The sequence below is a fragment of the Aquarana catesbeiana genome, linkage group LG11 (assembly GCF_042186555.1).
Source record: "Aquarana catesbeiana isolate 2022-GZ linkage group LG11, ASM4218655v1, whole genome shotgun sequence".
NCBI classification, from domain to species: domain Eukaryota; kingdom Metazoa; phylum Chordata; class Amphibia; order Anura; family Ranidae; genus Aquarana; species Aquarana catesbeiana.
Genome location: NC_133334.1, coordinates 208,385,315 through 208,405,785, shown reverse-complemented (window position 1 = coordinate 208,405,785; position 20,471 = coordinate 208,385,315). Strand labels below are relative to the sequence as shown.

The 20,471-nt window shown below is 44.8% G+C and overlaps 1 protein-coding gene across 1 annotated transcript in view; it reads right to left on the bottom strand.

Annotated features, from left to right (window-relative positions):
• Positions 1–20,471, bottom strand: part of LOC141112402 (uncharacterized) — a 100,507-nt gene that overhangs the window by 14,816 nt on the left and 65,220 nt on the right. The window contains exons 8-11 of the mRNA XM_073605225.1: positions 17,540–17,618; positions 17,340–17,396; positions 16,166–16,291; positions 16,049–16,092 (exon numbers count right to left, since the gene is read on the bottom strand). Coding sequence (XP_073461326.1) covers positions 16,049–16,092; positions 16,166–16,291; positions 17,340–17,396; positions 17,540–17,618 — 306 coding nt within the window. The remainder of the gene's footprint in view (positions 1–16,048; positions 16,093–16,165; positions 16,292–17,339; positions 17,397–17,539; positions 17,619–20,471) is intronic.

The window sequence follows — 20,471 nt, the reverse complement described above, 5'->3', positions numbered from 1 at the left end:
AGTGATTGAATAATGACAAAAAAAAAAAATTACAAAAAGTTGTCACTAAATGATATATTGCTCACACAGGCCATGGGCATATGTGGAATTGCACCCCAAAATACATTCAGCTGCTTCTCCTGAGTACGGGGATACCACATGTGTGGGACTTTTTGGGAGCCTAGCCACGTACGGGGCCCCGAAAACCAATCACCGCCTTCAGGATTTCTAAGGGCGTAAATTTTTGATTTCACTCCTCACTACCTATCACAGTTTTGAAGGCCATAAAATGCCCAGATGGCACAAACCCCCCCCCCCCAAATTACCACATTTTGGAAAGTAGACACCCCAAGCTATTTGCTGAGAGGCATGTTGAGTCCATGGAATATTTTATATTTTGACACAAGTTGCGGAAAAGTGACACATTTTTTTTTTTTGCACAAAGTTGTCACTAAATGATATATTGCTCACACAGGCCATGGGCATATGTGGAATTGCACCCCAAAATATATTTAGCTGCTTCTCCTGAGTATGGGGATACCACATGTGTGGGACTTTTTGGGAGCCTAACCGCGTACGGGGCACCGAAAACCAATCACCGCCTTCAGGATTTCTAAGGGTGTAAATTTTTGATTTCACTCTTCACTGCCTATCACAGTTTCGGAGGCCATGGAATGCCCAGGTGGCACAAACCCCCCCCCAAATGACCCCATTTTGGAAAGTAGACACCCCAAGCTATTTGCTGAGAGGCATGGTGAGTATTTTGCAGCTCTCATTTGTTTTTGAAAATGAAGAAAGACAAGAAAACATTTTTTTTTTTTTTTTTCAATTTTCAAAACTTTGTGACAAAAAGTGAGGTCTGCAAAATACTCACTATACCTCTCAGCAAATAGCTTGGGGTGTCTACTTTCCAAAATAGGGTCATTTGGGGGGGGGGGGGGTTGTGCCACCTGGGCATTCCATGGCCTCCGAAACTGTGATAGACAGTGAAGAGTGAAATCAAAAATTTACGACCTTAGAAAGCCTAAAGGCGGTGCTTGGTTTTCGGGGTCCCGTGCGCAGCTAGGCTCCCAAAAAGTCTCACACATGTGGTATCCCCGTACTCAGGAGAAGCAACAGAATGTATTTTGGGGTGTCATTTCACATATTCCCATGACATGTTTGAGCAATATATCATTTAGTGACAACTTTGTGCAAAAAAAAAAAAAAATTTGTCTTTTTCCCGCAACTTGTGTCACAATATAAAATATTCCATGGACTCGACATGCCTCTCAGCAAATAGCTTGGGGTGTCTACTTTCGAAAATGGGGTCATTTGGGGGGTTTTGAACTGTCCTGGCATTTTATGCACAACATTTAGAAGCTTATGTCACACACCACCCACTCTTCTAACCACTTGAAGACAAAGCCCTTTCTGACACTTTGTTTACATGAAAAAATTATGTTTTTTTGCAAGAAAATTACTTTGAACCCCCAAACATTTTATATTTTTTAAAGCAAATGCCCTACAGATTAAAATGGTGGGTGTTTCATTTTTTTTTTCACACAGTATTTGCACAGCGATTTTTCAAACGCATTTTTTTGGGAAAAAACACACTTTTTTAAATTTCAATGCACTAAAACACATTATATTGCCCAAATGTTTGATGAAATAAAAAGATGATCTTAGGCCAAGTACATGGATACCAAACATGACATGCTTTAAAATTGCGCACAAACGTGCAGTGGCAACAAAATAAATACATTTTTAAAAGCCTTTAAAAGCCTTTACAGGTTACCACTTTAGATTTAAAGAGGAGGTCTACTGCTAAGATTACTACCCTTGATCTGACCTTCGCAGTGATACCTTACATGCATGGCGCAATTGCTGTTTACATTTGACGCCAGACCGACGCTTGCGTTTGCCTTAGCCCGCGAGCAGGGGGGGACAGGGGTGCTTTTTTTTTTTTTTTTTTTTTCCTTTATTATTTTTTTTGCTTTTTTATCTTATTTTTAAACTGTTCCTTTCATTTTTTTAAATAATTTTTATTGTTATCTCAGGGAATGTAAATATCCCCTATGATAGCAATAGGCAGTGACAGGTACTCATTTTTGAAAAAATTGGGGTCTATTAGACCCTAGATCTCTCCTCTGCCCTCAAAGCATCTGACCACACCAAGATCGGTGTGATAAAATGCTTTCCCAATTTCCCAATGGCGCTGTTTACATCCGGCGAAATCTAAGTCATGAAATGCTCGTAGCTTCCGGTTTCTTAGGCCATAGAGATGTTTGGAGTCACTCTGGTCTCTGATCAGCTCTATGGTCAGCTGGCTGAATCACCGGCTGTATTCTCAGGTTCCCTGTTGAGACAGGAGAGCCAGAGAAAAACACGGAAGACGGTGGGGGGGCATTCCCTCCCACTGCTTGTAAAAACAGTCTAGAGGCTAATTAGCCACAAGGATTGCTTTTACATGAAAGCAGACCGCTGGCTGAAAAGAATGATACCAAGATGATACCTAAACCTGCAGGCATCATTCTGGTATAACCACTCAAAGTTGTGAATTGCGTACCTGAAGACAAAAAAATGGTTAACAATAAAACACAGTAAACGGTAAAGTATAAAAAATTGCATACCTGAAAAGCAAACATGATAAAACATAATAACAATAACAATAAAACATTGCAGAATAGAATACAGTAAAAAAAGAGCAGAACAATAGAGAGAGAATAGAGAGAGAGAGAACAATGAAACGACAACTATTTTTTTTTATTTTATATATTTTTTTGTGTTTTTTTTTTTTTTTTACACTTTTTTTGTAACTAACTTTTATAACTGTAACCGGTTCCAGGTTCGGGTCTCTCAAAATGCGATGGCATCTTGGGAGACCCTGTGAAAGTGTGTACCCTATGCTAATACTCAACTAGTGTACAGTAGCGTTCAAAACATTCACCAATGCAAAGACCAGGATTGTCAGGACAGGAGGGACAATAATAGCGGGTGTCACGCCTATATCCACGCTTGCTGCAACACGACATCTTTTTTGGGGGGGTTCGTTGGGTAGGGATACTCGGGAGGACATAAAAATGCCTCTCATGCAGCCGACTGCATTTGGTTGGGGATGTGAATGGGGGAAGTACGGGCGCTGCAGAAGTGGTGGGTTCCCAATTAGGATTGGCGAATGCAGCAGGAAGGGCATTATGGGCACGACGGGCCTGTGTTTGTCTTCTTGGTGGCAGCGGGACACTACTTGTGCTTGCCACCTCACCAGCTTGAACTGCACTTATGGGACTCGCCACGTCACCAAGTGTTACTGCAGTGCAGTGCAGGGTGTACTAGGCCGCTGGTGCTTGCCAGTTCACCAAAATGCTACCAAAAAAACTGTTAGCGATCGCAGGGATCAGGCCTGACTCTGCGAACGCTGCAGTTATGCGTTTAGTGTTTTGTAAGTGACAGTGATCGATCGATACTGCACTTGGGTGGGCTGGGCCGGGTGGAGGGGCAAAACGCAGGTGCTAGCAGGTATCTGGGCTGATCCCGCTAACGCTGCGTTTTTGTGAACCCTAAACTGCTGGGGACGCTAGTATAGATCTGATCGGATCAGATATTGATCCGTTCAGATACTATAGCACTAAGGGAGGCGTATGCTGCGTGCGTGGGTGTTAGCGGTACTGGCGCTAATCTGATGCTGCCTGGGGCGACGCATATCACCGCCGGGCGATTAGGGGGCTAAACCTTTGTTCGGTAATAAACGGCAGGTGCCCTGACACTATAAAAAATAAACGAACTAACCAGCGTCACCCGTAACAGTTATACAGTGATCACTGGTGAAAGGGTTAACTAGGGGGCAATCAAGGGGTTAAAACATTTATTAGATAGTATATGGGGGTCCCTGACGCTATAAAACACTGACGGCGAACCTAAATATTTACCTCCCTAACTAGCGTCACCAGTGACACTAATACAGCGATCAGAAAAATGATCGCTTACTGACACTGGCGACGGTGGGTGATCAAGGGGTTAAAACTTTATTAGGGGGGTATCCTAGACCTAAAGGGGGCTAATACTAACTGCCCTACCACACTAACTGTCACAAACTGACACCAATGCAGTAATCAGAAAAAAAAAACTGCTTGGTGTCAGTGTGACGGGGGGGGGGGGAGGGGTGATTGGGGGGTGATCGGGGGGGATCGGGGGTGTTTTGTTTGCCTGGCATGTTCTACTGTGTGTGTAGTGTTATGCACTCACAGTGAAGTCTTCTCTCCTCGGCGCCAGAACGGAAAATACCGAGCCGATGAGAGATGACATAATTTCCTTTGCTTCTGTTTAGTATACAGCAGCAGATGAATGATCTAATTGGTTGGGAGCGATCGCGAGGGGGTGGCCACGAATGGATGGTCTTCCCGTCACCTCTCATCGCTCCCAGACAGAAGCCGTCTGCCTCCCGCCCGCAGGAGGCAGATCACGTACAGGTACGTGATTCTGCCTGTCCGTGCCATTCTGCCGCAGTATATCTGCGTGAGGCGGTCAGCAAGTGCTTAACAAGGGGACCCCCAGATCCCGCCCCCCCCCCTATGTGAATGGGTAGGGGTTCATTGTACCTCTACTCATTCACCAAAAAAAGTGTCAAAATGTTAAAAATGACAGTAGATCATTTGGGACAAATCCTTTATTAAAATAAAAAAACTGTCCCGCTATGTCCATCTTCGATCACAGCGTCCGACGGCCCGATAAAAAAAAAAAAAAAACGGAAAAAAAATCTGCCTCCATCAGAGGCTCCCGCTGACTTCGCGATGACAGCTGTTATATAACTGAGGGCGGGGCCACCTGGTGGCATAAACGGGTGACCCTGTCGACTTCTGACATTACATCAACTATATAACAGCTCCCTCAGCTATATAACAGCTGTCATTGCGAAGAGGCTTCAGTCAGCGGGAGTTTTTTCCATTTTTTTTTTTTGTCGGACACTGTGATCGAAGATGAATGGACTTGTCCCAAATTGTCTACTGTCATTTTTAACATCTTGACACTTTTTTAGTGATTGGGTAGGGGTACAATGTATCCGATACCCATTCACATAGGGAGGGGTGGGATCTGGGGGTCCCCTTGTTAAAGGGGGCTTCCAGATTCCAATAATCCCCCCGCCCGCAGACCCCCACAACCACCGGGCAAGGGTTGTGGGGATGAGGCCCTTGTTCCCATCAACGTTAGGACAAGGTGCTTTGGGGGGGACCCCAAAGCATCCTCCCCATGTTGAGGGCAAGTGGCCTGGTACGGTTAAGGGAGGGCGCTTTCTCTCCCCACCTTTTCCTGCGGCCTGCCAGGTTGCGTGCATCCCTATTAGCAACTGATAGATTATATACATGTACAAGCTATCGGGATTTGAGCACAGGTATATCTTGTTTCTGTTGGATTGCAGTTCAGTGACCAGACCTGAACTACCCAGTAGCTCTCCCCCACTTTGTGTCTGTTTGCCTCATGTTGGCATTGTGTCCACTGTAGAATTTGCTTAAGCAGAGCAGAGTAGGACTGCTCATAAGAAGGACTGCTTTGGCACAGTTGGCCAGCTTAAACATAAATTGCAAGATGTGTGAACTAAAAATCCCTGTTCTTCATTGCAAAGTTTGCTAGAAAGGGTATACAGCAGTGTGCAGAGGGTTCATCCAAAATTTCTAATATGCAAACAGTGACTTTAAACTATAAGCTTGTGCTTTGCTTGCCCTATCTGTGTCCCAGGCTTTACTAGTGGTTGGTAAGGCTGCCCATCACAACTATGGTCTAATATGTGCAAGAGAGTGTGGAGGGTATGAGAGTGAGGACTATGTGCAGGAAAGGTATGTGGAGTCATACATTGTGAAAGGTATGTGAAGTCATACATTGTCTAGATTTCTAAAAGCAGCCCAACAGAGGTATGGGCAACAGCAAACAAAATTTTAACAGGCCCACTCACAAACAAAAGACTTGGGGACTGCCTGCAGCTTAATCAGCACCTGAAGGAACCTACACTCACAGCTGACATTGGATGAGACCTGAAGTATCATCCAGTGAAACTTGGAGAACGTGTTAACAGAAGACCGGTTGGTAGCCTTGCAAATCTGGCAAACAGTAGCCTGATGCCTAAAAACCCAAGAGGCACTGAATAATCTAGTAGACTGTTCTTTGATAGGAAAGGGTGGATTCGGAACCTAATACTTGAGACCACAAGCTTGGATAATAATCTGCCCGAGCCACCAAGAAATGGTGAAAAGAGAAGCTGGTTCACCTTTATGGGGACCATCTGCAATGACAAAGAAAGTTAGTCTTTCTGAGGGAAGCAGTGGCTGAGAGATAGACTCTGATAGTCCTAACAACATCCAGGCATTGGAGGGATAACTCCTTCTGATGAACTGGAGACAAACAGAGGGATGGAAGAATGATGTCCTGGTTGAGGTTAAAAGACCAAAACTAGCTTATGTAGAAAGGAAAAAATTCCACCTTCTGAGTAAGAGTGATAGAAGAAATATCTCTAATTGCTTCTAGGGGCAGTATTTGAAGTTCCAAAAGCACCAAATTCAGATCCCATGGAGTCATAGGGGAGTGAACAGGAGGTGAAATATGGGAGACACCCTGCAAAGGTCTTGATCAAAGAATGGGAATCTAGTAGCCTTTGGAACGGGATAGTAAGAGCACCTCACCCTTAAATGGATCTGGAGGCTAAATGCTGGTCTGTGAAAAGGCAAGGTTTCATCCCACAGAGAATTTCCAGGGGTGAAAACTTTGCACTTCACACCAAGTGTGGTATGGCTTCCACATTCGGTGACAGACCTTGAGAGAAGTAGACTTCTCGGCTTTTAGCATTATGGGAATAACCAGATGATAGATGCCTCTGTCTCTCAGAAATTAGGCTTCAACAGACATGCCATTAAAGCCAGCCAGTGACTGTGAAGCAAGGTGGTAAATTGGTCCTTGAGACAGAAGCTCTGGGTGATTTCGCAAAGCTCACAGAACATCTGCCAGGAGTCTTATTAGGAGTACCATGTTTTCCTGGGCCAATCCAGAGCTGTGAGAATCACCACAATTCCCTCAATTTTATTCCTGTGAAAGAGATAAGGAATAAGCTTCAGGTGAGAGAAAATGTAGATGAAGGTGTACTGATCCCACAGAACCACTAGAGCAGGGGTCTTCAAACTACGGCCCTCCAGTTGTTCAAGAACTACAATTCCCATCATGCCTAGCCATGTCTGTGAATGTTAGAGTTTTACAATGCCTCATGGGATGTGTAGTTCTGCAACAGCTGGAGGGCCGTAGTTTGAGGATCCCTGCACTAGAACATCCACTGTTTTCACTAGGGAAACCCTGTACCTGGAGACAAATCTGTCCAGTTTGTAGTTGAACTTGGCATCCAGAAGTTTCACATCCACCTTTGGGTTTTGGGACCATTCCTCTGGATATACAGTGGGGACGGAAAGTATTCAGACCCCCTTAAATTTTTCACTCTGTTATATTGCAGCCATTTGCTAAAATCATTTAAGTTAATTTTTTTCCTCATTAATGTACACACAGCACCCCATATTGACAGAAAAACACAGAATTGTTGACATTTTTGCAGATTTATTACAAAATAAAAACTGAAATATCACATGGTCCTAAGTATTCAGACCTTTTGCTCAGTATTTAGTAGAAGCACCCTTTTGATCTAATACAGCCATGAGTCTTTTTGGGAAAGATGCAACGAGTTTTCCACACCTGGATTTGGGGATCCTCTGCCATTCCTCCTTGCAGATCCTCTCCAGTTCTGTCAGGATGGATGGTAAACGTTGGTGGACAGCCATTTTTAGGTCTCTCCAGAGATGCTCAATTGGGTTTAAGTCAGGGCTCTGGCTGGGCCATTCAAGAACAGTCACGGAATTGTTGTGAAGCCACTCCTTCGTTATTTTAGCTGTGTGCTTAGGGTCATTGTCTTGTTGGAAGTTAAACCTTCTGCCCAGTCTAAGGTCCTGAGCACTCTGGAGAAGGTTTTCGTCCAGGATATGAGGGAAAGAAAGCGGCGCCTTCTAAGCGTAGTATATTAAAAATTTAATGGATTCATTGTAAAAAAATAGTGAATACACTCACAAACAGATGAGAGAGACAGGCATGTATAATGGGTGTCATCCGCACTTTTCCAGAAAATGCAGGTCTGGGACCGGTGTGTACCGAGAAGCCATCCTTGGTAGCGAACGCAATGGTGGAGTCCAATGCCTTCAGTATCCAGGGGAAGGGATCCGTGAACACCGGAACGTCCTGCTGCAATGTCGTCACTTCCAGATTAAAGTCCAGCGGGAGGGTGCGCGCGTTCGAATCATGCATGCTTCTTCCTCAGGCCTGCAGCAGGACGTTCCAGTGTTCACGGATCCCTTCCCCTGGATACTGAAGGCATTGGACTCCACCACTGCGTTCGCTACCAAGGAAGGCTTCTCGGTACACACCGGTCCCAGCCCTGCATTCTCTGGAAAAGTGGGGATGACATCCATTATACATGCCTGTCTCTCTCATCTGTTTGTGAGTGTATTCACTATTTTTTTACAATGAATCCATTAAATTTTTAATATACTACGCTTAGAAGGCGCCGCTTTCTTTCCCTCACTTCGTTTCAGATCAACTTCTATCTGCAAGCAGGCAGCCTTCCTTCCTACTAGTTTTTACTGCTTTTATGGACATTGCCAAATGGACTTTAAATCATTTATGTGCTGGATTATCAGCTGCATCCTCACCCAGAGTGCGCTCAATCCACCTCACTTTGTTTACATTGTTTCGTCGTCCTGTCCCTGCAGCTGAAAAACACCCCCACAGCATGATGCTGCCACCGCCATGCTTCACTGTTGGGACTGTATTGGACAGGTGATGAGCAGTGTCTGGTTTTATCCACACATACCGCTTAGAATTAAGGCCAAAAAGTTCTATCTTGGTCTCATCAGACCAGAGAATCTTATTTCTCACCATCTTGGAGTCCTTCAGGTGTTTTTTAGCAAACTTCATGCGGGCTTTCATGTGTCTTGCACTGAGGAGAGGCTTCCGTCGGGCCACTCTGCCATAAAGCCCCGACTGGTGGAGGGCTGCAGTGATGGTTGACTTTCTACAACTTTATCCCATCTCCTGACTGCATCTCTGGAGCTCAGTCACAGTGATCTTTGGGTTCTTCTTTACCTCTCTCACCAAGGCTCTTCTCCCCCGATAGCTCAGTTTGGCCGGACGGCCAGCTCTAGGAAGTGTACTGGTCGTTCCAAACATCTTCCATTTAAGGATTATGGAGGCCACTGTGCTCTTAGGAATCTTAAGTGCAGCAAAATTTTTTTGTAACCTTGGCCAGATCTGTGCCTGTGACGTGATGACGTACAACCGGACTAAAACAAGGAAGTTCATAGCCAGTAGCCAATAGCTGCCCTAGCGTGGCTTTTTGTCCGTCGAACTAGCATACAGACGGCGGACTTTTCGACCGGACTCGATTTCGACGGATTAATTTAAAACATGTTTCAAATCTAAGTCCGTCCAACTTTTGAGCAAACAAAGTCCGCTGGAGCCCACACACGATCGAATTGTCTGACGAAATACAGTCCGCCGGGCAAAGTCTGCCGTAAAGTCAGCTCGTGTGTACACGGCATAAGTTCTTCAGGCAGTTCCTTTGACCTCGTGATTCTCATTTGCTCTGACATGCACTGTGAGCTGTAAGGTCTTATATAGACAGGTGTGTGGCTTTCCTAATCAAGTCCAATCAGTATAATCAAACACAGCTGGACTCAAATGAAGGTGTAGAACCATCTCAAGGATGATCAGAAGAAATGGACAGCACCTGAGTTAAATATATGAGTGTCACAGCAACGGGTCTGAATACTTAGGACTATGTGATATTTCAGTTTTTCTTTTTTAATAAATCTGCAAAAATGACACAAATTCTGTGTTTTTCTGTCAATATGAGGTGCTGTGTGTACATTAATGAGGAAAAAAAATGAACTTAAATGATTTTAGCAAATGGCTGCAATATAACAAAGAGTGAAAAATTTAAGGGGGTCTGAATAGTTTCCGTCTCTACTGTAGATGCTGGCACCTGAGGAAGTCTGCCTGCCCCATTGTCTATGTCTGGGATGTAAATGTCTGACAGGACTGGAACAAGAGGTTCTTCCCAGGAAAGGATCTGTTCTACCTTTCTTGCTGCAACAAGACTTCTGCTTCATGCTTAAATGGTTGCTGTATGTCACTGCTGTGGTGTTGTGTGACTAAATCTGGATCAGATGATCCTCCATTTAGGTGGTCCATTGCTGCAGGGACAACCAAATGGCCGAGAGCTCCAGGATGTCAATCAAAAACAAGATTACTTCAGGACTTCTCTCCAGCATGACAGACTCGCATCTGTCGTGAGGATCTTCCAAAGATGAAAAGGACTTTCCTAACCCTGGAGCCAGAGCCCTGGGACTGACTGTAGCCTCAGGTGAGGCAGTCAGATTTTCTCAGTTCCACTCCAGACCCCTACAATACAGCATTATGTCCTAAATGACTACTGAGCCCAAAAATTCTCCTTAATGGAGAGAGGCTGTGACAAACCTGGTGGATTCCATGTGGACGTTTTGGGCCAGAATGAAGACATTTAGGGGGGAGATTTATAAAAACTGGGGAACAACGAATGTGGTGCAGCTGTGCATAGTAACCAAGCAGCTTCTTACTTCAGCTTGTTCAATTACGCTTTGCCAATAAAACCTAGAAGCTGATTGGTTACTATGCACAGCTGCACCACATTCTGTGTGTACCAGTTGTAGTAAATAGCCCCTTAGAGTCTTGAGGTCCAAGATGGGGAGTATGTCATGTGAAGTATTGGTTTGGGAACTGTGAACATGTTGAAGTAGAACCCCTGCTCTAACTCAGGGATGGGTGCAATGATGTCCGGTTCCAGAAGACTGGCTGCCTGGAGATCTGCTAATCTGTGCAGTGACACAGGAAGGTTGGAACTGATAAACCAAAGAGGTGGCTGAGAGCCATTAAGTAGCATATGCTTTGTTAAGATAGGGTACTGACAGACTCATTGAGGGGTCAAACCACTTAAAAAAAAAATTCTCAAAAAAAATCCTCCTCAAACAGGTACAAGGCTAACAAGCATTTGGGAAGTATGAACATCTTATCAGGATGTTGCCAGTCTCCATAAGGAAGCTTGGAAAAGTGGGTACACTGATAAGGTTTTGGTATTCCTAGGAGCGCTAAAAGATACTAGACTGGTAGAAGTAACAAGCTGATCCTCTAGTTTTAGGGTGGTGCACACCACATAAATAAGAATCAAAATATTATCTCTTAGTTTGGGGGGGGGGGGGGGGATAGAAGAATGCAAATCCTCAGAGGCAAGTTTGTCCAATAAGGACATGAAAGCTGTGGACAGAGCTAGAATCTGCAGGGGAGTGAGCGGGAGTGCACTTGTGGCCTCTGCATTCAGATTCAGCAAACATTTTGCTTTTATGACCCATAAAGTCATGTATGACTAAAGTAAAATAATAATATTTAGCAGAATTAAGTTTGGCCCTCCACAACAGTCCCGCTTTCTCATGTGGCCTCTTGGGAAACTTAATTGCCCAATCCTGACCTAGAAAGAGGTAGATGTGAGTGAGTGCTTACATTTGTGAGGGGGGCTGCATGCATACAGGCGTGAGGGGGCTGAGTGCATACAAGCATGAGGGGGGCTGAGTGTGTACAAGCGTGAGGGAAAACTGAGAGCGTACAGTTGTGAGGGGGGACTGAGTGCGTACAGGTGTGAGGGGAGCTGAGTCCGTACAGATGTGAGGAGGAGCTGAGTGCGTACAGGAGTGAGGGGAAACTGAGTGCGTACAGTTGTGAGGGGGGCTGAGTGCGTACAGGCATGAGGGGGGCTGAGTGTGTACAAGCGTGAAGGAAAACTGAGGGCGTACAGTCATGAGGGGGGACTGAGTGCGTACAGGCGTGAGGGGAGCTGAGTGCGTACCATTGTAAGGGGGGCTGAGTGCGTACAGATGTGAGGGGGAGCTGAGTGCGTACAGGTGTGAGGGAGAGCTGAATGCATACAGGAGTGAGGGGAAACTGAGTGCGTACAGTTGTGAGGGGGGACTGAGTGCGTACAGGCATGAGGGGGGCTGAGTGTGTACAAGCGTGAAGGAAAACTGAGTGCGTACAGGCGTGAGGGGAGCTGAGTGCGTACCATTGTAAGGGGGGCTGAGTGCGTACAGATGTGAGGGGGAGCTGAGTGCGTACAGGCATGAGGGAGAGCTGAATGCATACAGGAGTGAGGGGAAACTGAGTGCGTACAGTTGTGAGGGGGGACTGAGTGCATACAGGCTTGAGGGGGGCTGAGTGCGTACCATTGTAAGGGGGGCTGAGCGCATACAGGCGTGAGGGGGGCTGAGTGCATACAGTTGTGAGGGGGGGCTGAGTGAGTACAAGCCTGAGGGGAGCTGAGTGCGTGCAGGCATGAGGGGGGCTGAGCACATACAGGCGTGAGGGGGGCTGAGTGCGTACAGGAGTGAGCGGGAGCTGAGTGCATACAGGCACGAGGGGGGCTGAGTGCGTACAGGCGTGAGGGGGGCTGAGTGCGTACAGTTGTGAGGGGGGCTGAGTGCATACAGGCCTGAAGGGGAGCTGAGTGCATACGGTTGTGAGGAAGGGCTAAGTGTATACAGTTGTGAGGGTGGTTGAGTGCGTACTGGCCTGATGGGGGCTGAGTGTGTACAGGCAAAAGGGGGAGCTGAGTGCGTACAGGCATGAGGGGGGCTGAGTGCATACAGGCATGAGGAGGGGCTGAGTGTGTACAGGCATGAGGGGAGCTGAGTGCATACAGGCATGAGGGGGGCTGAGTGCATACAGGCGCGAGGGGGGCTAAGTGCATACAGATGTGAGGGGGGATGAGTGCCTACAGACATGGGGGGCTGAGTGCATACATGTGTGATGGGGGGCTGAGTGTGTACGGTTGTGAGGGAGGGCTAAGTGCATACATTTGTGAGGGGGGCTGAGTGCGTACAGGCGTGAGGGGGAGCTGAGTGCGTACAGATGTGAGGGGGCTGAGTGTGTACAGGCATTAGAGGGGCTGAGTGCATACAGACGTGAGGGGGGCTGAGTGTGTACAGGAGGGAGGGGGCTGAGTACATACAGTTGTAAGGGGGGCTGAGTGCGTACAGGCGTGAGGGGGAGCTGAGTGCATACAGGCGTGAGGAAGAGCTGAGTGCATACAGGCGTGAGTGGGGCTGAGTGCATACAGTTGTGAGGGGGGCTGAGTGTGTACAAGCCTGAGGGGAGCTGAGTGCGTGCAGGCATGGGGGGGGCTGAGCACATACAGGTGTGAGGGGGCTGAGTGCGTACAGGAGTGAGCGGGAGCTGAGTGCATACAGGCACAAGGGGGGCTGAGTGCGTACAGGCGTGAGGGGGGCTGAGTGCCTACAGTTGTGAGGGGAGCTGAGTGCATACAGGCCTGAAGGGGAGCTGAGTGCGTACAGGCATGAGGGGGGCTGAGTGCGTACGGTTGTGAGGAAGGGCTAAGTGTATACAGTTGTGAGGGGGGCTGAGTGCATACTGGCCTGAGGGGGGCTGAGTGTGTACAGGCAAAAGGGGGAGCTGAGTGCGTACAGGCATGAGGAGGGGCTGAGTGCGTACAGGCATGAGGGGAGCTGAGTGCATACAGGCACGAGGGGAGCTAAGTGCGTACAGATGTGAGGGGGGCTGAGTGCGTACAGACATGGGGGCTGAGTGCATACATGTGTGATGGGGGGATGAGTGTGTACGGTTGTGAGGGAGGGCTAAGTGCATACATTTGTGAGGGGGGCTGAGTGCGTACAGGTGTGAGGGGGAGCTGAGTGCGTACAGATGTGAGGGGGCTGAGTGTACAGGCATTAGAGGGGCTGAGTGCATACAGACGTGAGGGGGGCTGAGTGTGTACAGGAGGGAGGGGCTGTAATCAGTTCTACTGTAGGGTGATAACATTGTTAAAGTCCTGTAACCTGAACCAGATGTGCATTGCTGGTGAGGATGATATGATAGAGTTCACAGCAGGGGTGCAATTAAGGTACTGTGTGAGTCGGGTATTACGACCACAGGGGATCATTGGATGTAGGATGAGGGATAGGTTGCGGATCACGTCTCCTACACTAGGGTCTTGAAGACCTCTGTGGGATTGGCGTTGATGTAAGAGCCAGTCAGTGTCTTAAGTCGGTACAGAGTTCAGAAAGTATAAGAATTCTGGATTCTGAATATCTCCACAGCTAAGAGAAGACAAGCAGAGTCAGTATCCACAGCATCCTCCTGCCAGAACAAGGATTCAAAGAATTGAAGGGGTTTGGAGATCTCTGACCTAGAATCGGGCCTTGCAGGGTGAACATATGAGAGGGAGAAATCCAGATCTCTGCTGGATTATTCTCCAGGTCTGTGAGGCTAAGAGAGCTTCTCGGATCTGTAGATTTGCAATGTAAAAGGGTTGCCTGGGGCTGAACCTCGTCTGACTGGTGTGAGGCAACAAGAGCCGTCTATGACCTGAAGTACTGGATGATCATAAAAATCCTTGTGCCCCTGATCACGTTTGGCAAGTTTCTCTTGCTTGAGCATGGTAAATTGGCACTGAAGGTTCACTGTAGTCAGCCAGTGGCAATATTGTAGTGATATTTGTTATGGCAATTTTTTTTTCTTCTTCTCTTATTTTGTTGGATCAGAGAGATGGTGTAAATTAGAATGTACAGTATATTGTTTTAAATATCTTATATTGGATTTATTTTGGTATTTTTGTTTTTTATATTTTGGATGTGGTTTATAGTGTTTTTAAATGGTTTTTGATATATGTGTTTGTTAAGAAAAAAAAACTTTTTTAATAAATAAAAAAATTTAAAAGTTCATTAAAAAGAAAAAAATGGAATGAAAAAATTAAATATTAAAAAGGGCCAAATTGAAAAAAAAAAAGCATTTTGCAATTGTTTATACCAGAATTATTTTTTCGGGACATTCTGAACCTGACAAATTATAAAATGAAATGTATACATTTTATCTACAGTAAAGCCTAGTACACACTATTCAATTTTTTTTTAAGAGCTCGGAGATGCCGCTGTACTAACCATGTGTATAGCGATCTCCCCCACTGAGCTATTGTGTTCTGACAGGGGGACAGCTCCCCCCCCCCCCCCCCCCCCGCCAGAGCACACCCTTGAGAGCCCTGATTGTATGTCGATCGACAGACCTTTTTTGGTCATGCCCCTTTGACAGGAGGCAGCCAGACACGTAGACACGGCCTAATGCCAGTCAGTTTCTTTTGAACTGGCCGATGCCGTCTAATATTCGGCTTATGTGTATGGCCTTTAACACATTTTTTAAATTAACACTGGTCAAATTAGAAAAACTTTTATTTATTTATTTTTTGTAACTTTTTTGTCCATTGATTGCATTCAAAATAAAATACATTTTTCAGGACAATATCATCAAAATAAAGCATTTTTGGCCTAGAAATGATATATGTATTACATTGATGTCTAAAAAGTTATTTAATTAACAGGTCCGTAACAGCTATGTAAAAATTGCTCTGGTCTATAAGGGGTGTACAGGTGTGAAAGCTGAAGTGTTTGAATGTTTAATGTCAAACAGAGGAGTCTTAAAAAAAAATAGTGTAAAAAAGGCTATTTTACATCAGTTTCCATATTATTTTTACATTATATGGCTATGATCACAACAACTATTATCTCTAATGACTGCATACCTCCCAACATTTTGAGATGGGAATGAGGGACACCTACTAGCAAATGTATGTAGGCATAAGACATGCCCCCTGCCACACCCCTTAAAGGAGAATTAACCAAAAAAAAGGTTAATTAAATCCACAGAGGCTTATTTTTTACTAGTACTATTCCTTTATATTGGCTTTTAAAATTTACAAATGCATCAATTTAGAAATTGGATGAAAGGTTTAGCACTGGGAAACACTTTTTGAAAGATAAGAAGTGCATTTTATATACAACTATATAGATCAAACCAAAATGAGGGACAAATGAGGGGGAAAGAGGGACATAGGGACATTGCTCCAAATCAGGGACAGTCCCTCGAAATCAGGGACAGTTGAGAGCTATGTGACTGTGCAAAAACTCAATATAGACCTTACCTTCAGCATTTGTTTCAGTGGCTGGTGTAGCTTTAGTGTGTACACTGTAAACAGAAGATATTGAGTTAGACATCTATTAGGGATGTTTATAGGTTGTTTTTGTGTGATACGTCTTACATAGCAATGGGATCAGCAAGAGTCTCTTCAGCAGGCAAAGAAGATCCAAATTCAACAGGGTGCATTTGAAGCATATCCATAGAGCCATCCTCGCTGCATCTTTTACCTTGTGGTTGATTTTCACTACTGAAAAGAAAAAAACATTCTATTTATAATCTCAAAAAAACAGTAAGGGCCCATTCACTCCAGGACGCACTGCAGGAAACCTATGTTTCATGTGCGTTTCCTATGCACTGGGTGTGTCCTGACACTTAATGTTATATTAAATATGCTTAGAAATATATACTGTCAGTTTGAGAATGATCTCACTGCACGCAACATAGGATTAGATGCAGTGTATGGCAATTTTCCATCTTTGCTAAATTTTTAAAAAATTCTAATACTAATTTGGCTCCTTTACTTTCGAGAATGTAGATGTGTTAGGTATTCATGGTCATCAGACCCCCAATACAAAAGATGTCAACACACATGACAGTGTCTGCAGTGCAAATGTTAATTGGCCTTAAGTGATTTCAACAACTCCATATTTTAGAACAACTCAATGCAAATAATCTAAACTAGTGTTTCTCAACCTTTTTTTCAGTCAAGGCACCTTTTAACATTCTGCAGAGTCTCATTCTAAAATGTAAATAAATAAACGAATAGCTTTATATAATGCAGCAACGTGCACACGCGTAGGACCATTAAGGTTGGACATGGTTTATTATTCCAAAGCAAGTACACCTTTGCACACTGGTACTGACTGGTATTCCAGAGTTTCTCATGTCCCTCATTTTTTTCACTCTAATGTGACCCCAGTGCTGCCAGGGAGGGGCAAACAGGAATGCTGTACAGGAGCCTAATTTCCTTCTTATCGACCAGTGACATCATTGGTTGTTTAGACGCCGACGGCTAAAAGGTTGTAATGGTGCACAATGAAAACCCATGGTTTTGTGTAACTAAAAGGCAGGCTTGATCCACTTGCTGGCTTGTATACAATTTTTGGGCAGTTTTTAGGCATTTTGGCAAGGCACCCCTGGAAAAACCTGAAGGCACCCTGCTTGAAAAAGGCTGATCTAAACAATATACTGGTCTTCAAAGTGCTTATAAAATTATCAAAGAATCCACATGTATAGGGAATCAGAATACTCTCATAAAAACATATAGCCAGGCATTTACAGACATAAATAATGACCTTTTGTTTAAAATGTGAGGCAGAGAACATGTTTTCAGGCAGCACAACCAGCTGGATCTAAACACAAAAGAAATGGCAATCAGTTAAAAGACCAGGAAAGCTTTAAGTGCTTTGAGAGGATTAGAGGTGGATTGCTGGCTGTTGGGCACCAATATGCCACATACAATAAAGAAAGATTAACTAAACCACAGATACCGTACCTCTGTTTTTCTGAGTTCACCTCTTCATCTTCTATCAGATCTTGGCAACTGGCTGCAGGCATATCTAGTACTGAAGCAGCTACCACAGAATACATATACAGAGACATAAAAAGACATAAAAAAAAGACATAAATTATCAGAAAAAAATAGCTTATCAGTTTCATGAAATATGATGACACATTTTTAGTAATATTCTGTGATGATTTCCTATTTCAGAGATTAACAATAATAGAAATTTGAATAACGTTCAAGGTTTTTGATTTCACTGATAACATTTCTTCTTTAGTTAGAACTGTATTTGCTAACTGGCTACACATGTTCAGCTTGTTTTTAACTTTTTTTCATTACTATGATAAACCCACACTGTCACATCACACTGTTATAGTCTTTAAATTGTTTCATGTGTACTAAACTGAGAGGTTGATTTACTAAACGCAATTGCTCCAGAGCTCAGTAAATGAGGTAAAGCTTAACTTTGCAAAGAATACCCAATCACATGCAAGGAAAAAGAAAACTGCATTTTTGCTTGCACATGATTGGATGATGGAAGTCCGCAGAGCTTCTGCTCATTTACTAAGCTCTGAAACAACTGCACTTGCAGAGTGCAAAGTTTATTTGCTTTTAGTAAATCACCCCCTGAGTATACAGTATGTGCTGTAATGTACAATGCATCTTGCAATGATTACTTACAAGTAGGCATGGGCTTTATGTTCGGGTCGAACATGAGTTTGACTCGAACATTGGCTGTTCGCCGTTCGCAGAATGGCGAACAATTTGGGGTGTTCGCGGCAAATTCGAAAGCCGTGGAACACCCTTTAAAAGTCTATGGGAGAAATCAAAAGTGCTAATTTTAAAGGTTAATATGCAAGTTATTGTCATAAAAAGTGTTTGGGGACCTGGGTCCTGTCCCATGGGACATGTATCAATGCAAAAAAAAGTTTTAAAAACTGGCGTTTTTTCGGGATCAGTGATTTTCATAATGCTTAAAGTGAAACAATAAAAGTGTAATATTCCGAAAAAAAAAAAAAAAAAAAAAAAAAGAAAAAAAAAAGTGTAATATTCCTTTAAATTTCGTGGGGGGTGTCTATAGTATTCCTGTAAAGTGGCGCATGTTTCCCGTGTTTAGAACAGTCTGACAGCAAAATGACATTGCTAAAGGAAAAAAAGTCATTTAAAACTACTCGCGGCTATAAAGAATTGTCGGTCCGGCAATACACATAAAAGTTCATTGATAAAAACGGCATGGGATTCCCCCACAGGGGAACCCTGAACCAAAATTTAAAAAAAAAAATGCGTGGGGGTCCCCCCAAATTCCATACCAGGCCCTTATCTGAGCACGCAACCTGGCAGGCCACAGGAAAAGAGGGGGACGAGAAAGCGCCCCCCCTTCCTGAACCGTACCAGGCTACATGCCCTCAACATTGGGAGGGTGCTTTGGGGTAGCCCCCCAAAGCACCCTGTCCCCATGTTAATGGGGAGAAGGGCCTCATCCCCACAGCCCTTGCCCGGTGGTTGTGGGGGTCTGCGGGCAGGGGGTTATCGGAATCTGGAAGCCCCCTTTAATAAGGGGACCCCCCCTGTTTGAAATGGTAATGGGTACATTGTACCTGTACCATTTCACAACAAAAGTGTGAAAATGGTAAAAAAAACAACACACACCATGGGAGAAGTCCTTTATTAAAAAATAAAAAAATAAAACTGTCCCACATAGTCCATTCACCTCCGCCAACGGACCGAAAAAAAAATAAAGAAGATCTACCTCCATGGGAGGCACATGCCATATGACGCGTCCTCGCAGGTGACAGCTCTTTTAAAACTGTGGGCGGGGCCACACTGTGTTGTTGCCGGGTGACCCTGCCCCCCTCTGATGCACAGGGACATCCCTATGGCTTTCCCGTAGCGTCAGAGGGGGGCAGTTCGGGTGGCCCCACCCCCCTCTGACACTACCGGGGAAGCCATAGGGATGTCCCCGTGCATCAAAGGGGGTGGAGTCACCCGGCGACGACCCCATGTGGCCCTGCCCACAGTTTTAAAAGAGCTGTCACCTGCGAGGATGCGTCATATGGTGTGTGCCTCCCATAGAGGCAGATCTTCTTAATTTTTTTTTTTGGTCCGTCGACAGAGGTGAATGGACTACGTGGGACAGTTTTATTTTTTTATTTTTTAATAAAGGACTTCTCCCATGGTGTGTGCTGCTTTTTTTTTACAATTTTCACACTTTTTTTGTGAAATGGTAACGGGTACAATGTACCCGTTACCATTTCAAATGAGTGGGGCGGAATCTGTGGGTCTCCTTGTTAATGGGGGCTTCCAGATTCTGATAAGCCCCCTGCCCGCAGACCCCCACAACCACCGGGCGAGGGTTGTGGGGATGAGGCCCTTCTCCCCATCAACATGAGGACAAGGTGCTTTGGGGGCTACCCCAAAGCACCCTCCCAATGTTGAGGGCATGTGGCCTGGTACAGTTCAGGAGGGGGGGGCGCTCTCTTGTCCCCCCCCTCTTTTCCTGTGGCCTGCCAGGTTGCATGCTGGATAAGGTTCTAGTATAGATTTTTGGGGGGACCCCATGCCATTTATTTTTAAAATTTTGGCACGGGGTTACATGCTGATAATTCAAGGAATTAAGGTGAGAGTTCTGTGAGCTCATTTATTGGATTATACACCTCTCACCCTTAAGATGTGCGGTTAATCTAGCCTATTTATGAAAAGCATTTTGGATAAACCAGTAATCAGAAAGATGCCTGAGTAGAAGTGGATTTTCTAATCACCACGTTGACTTTTGTCATCTTTTACTTCGAATGTCCCTGGATTAATTTATTAATTTATTAACTAATTTTCTACACTTATTAATAATATTTATTCATCACGTTTTGCACCTTATTTAAATTTATTGCTGTAGCGCGGGATCATTATTGATTTATTTAGTTCAGTA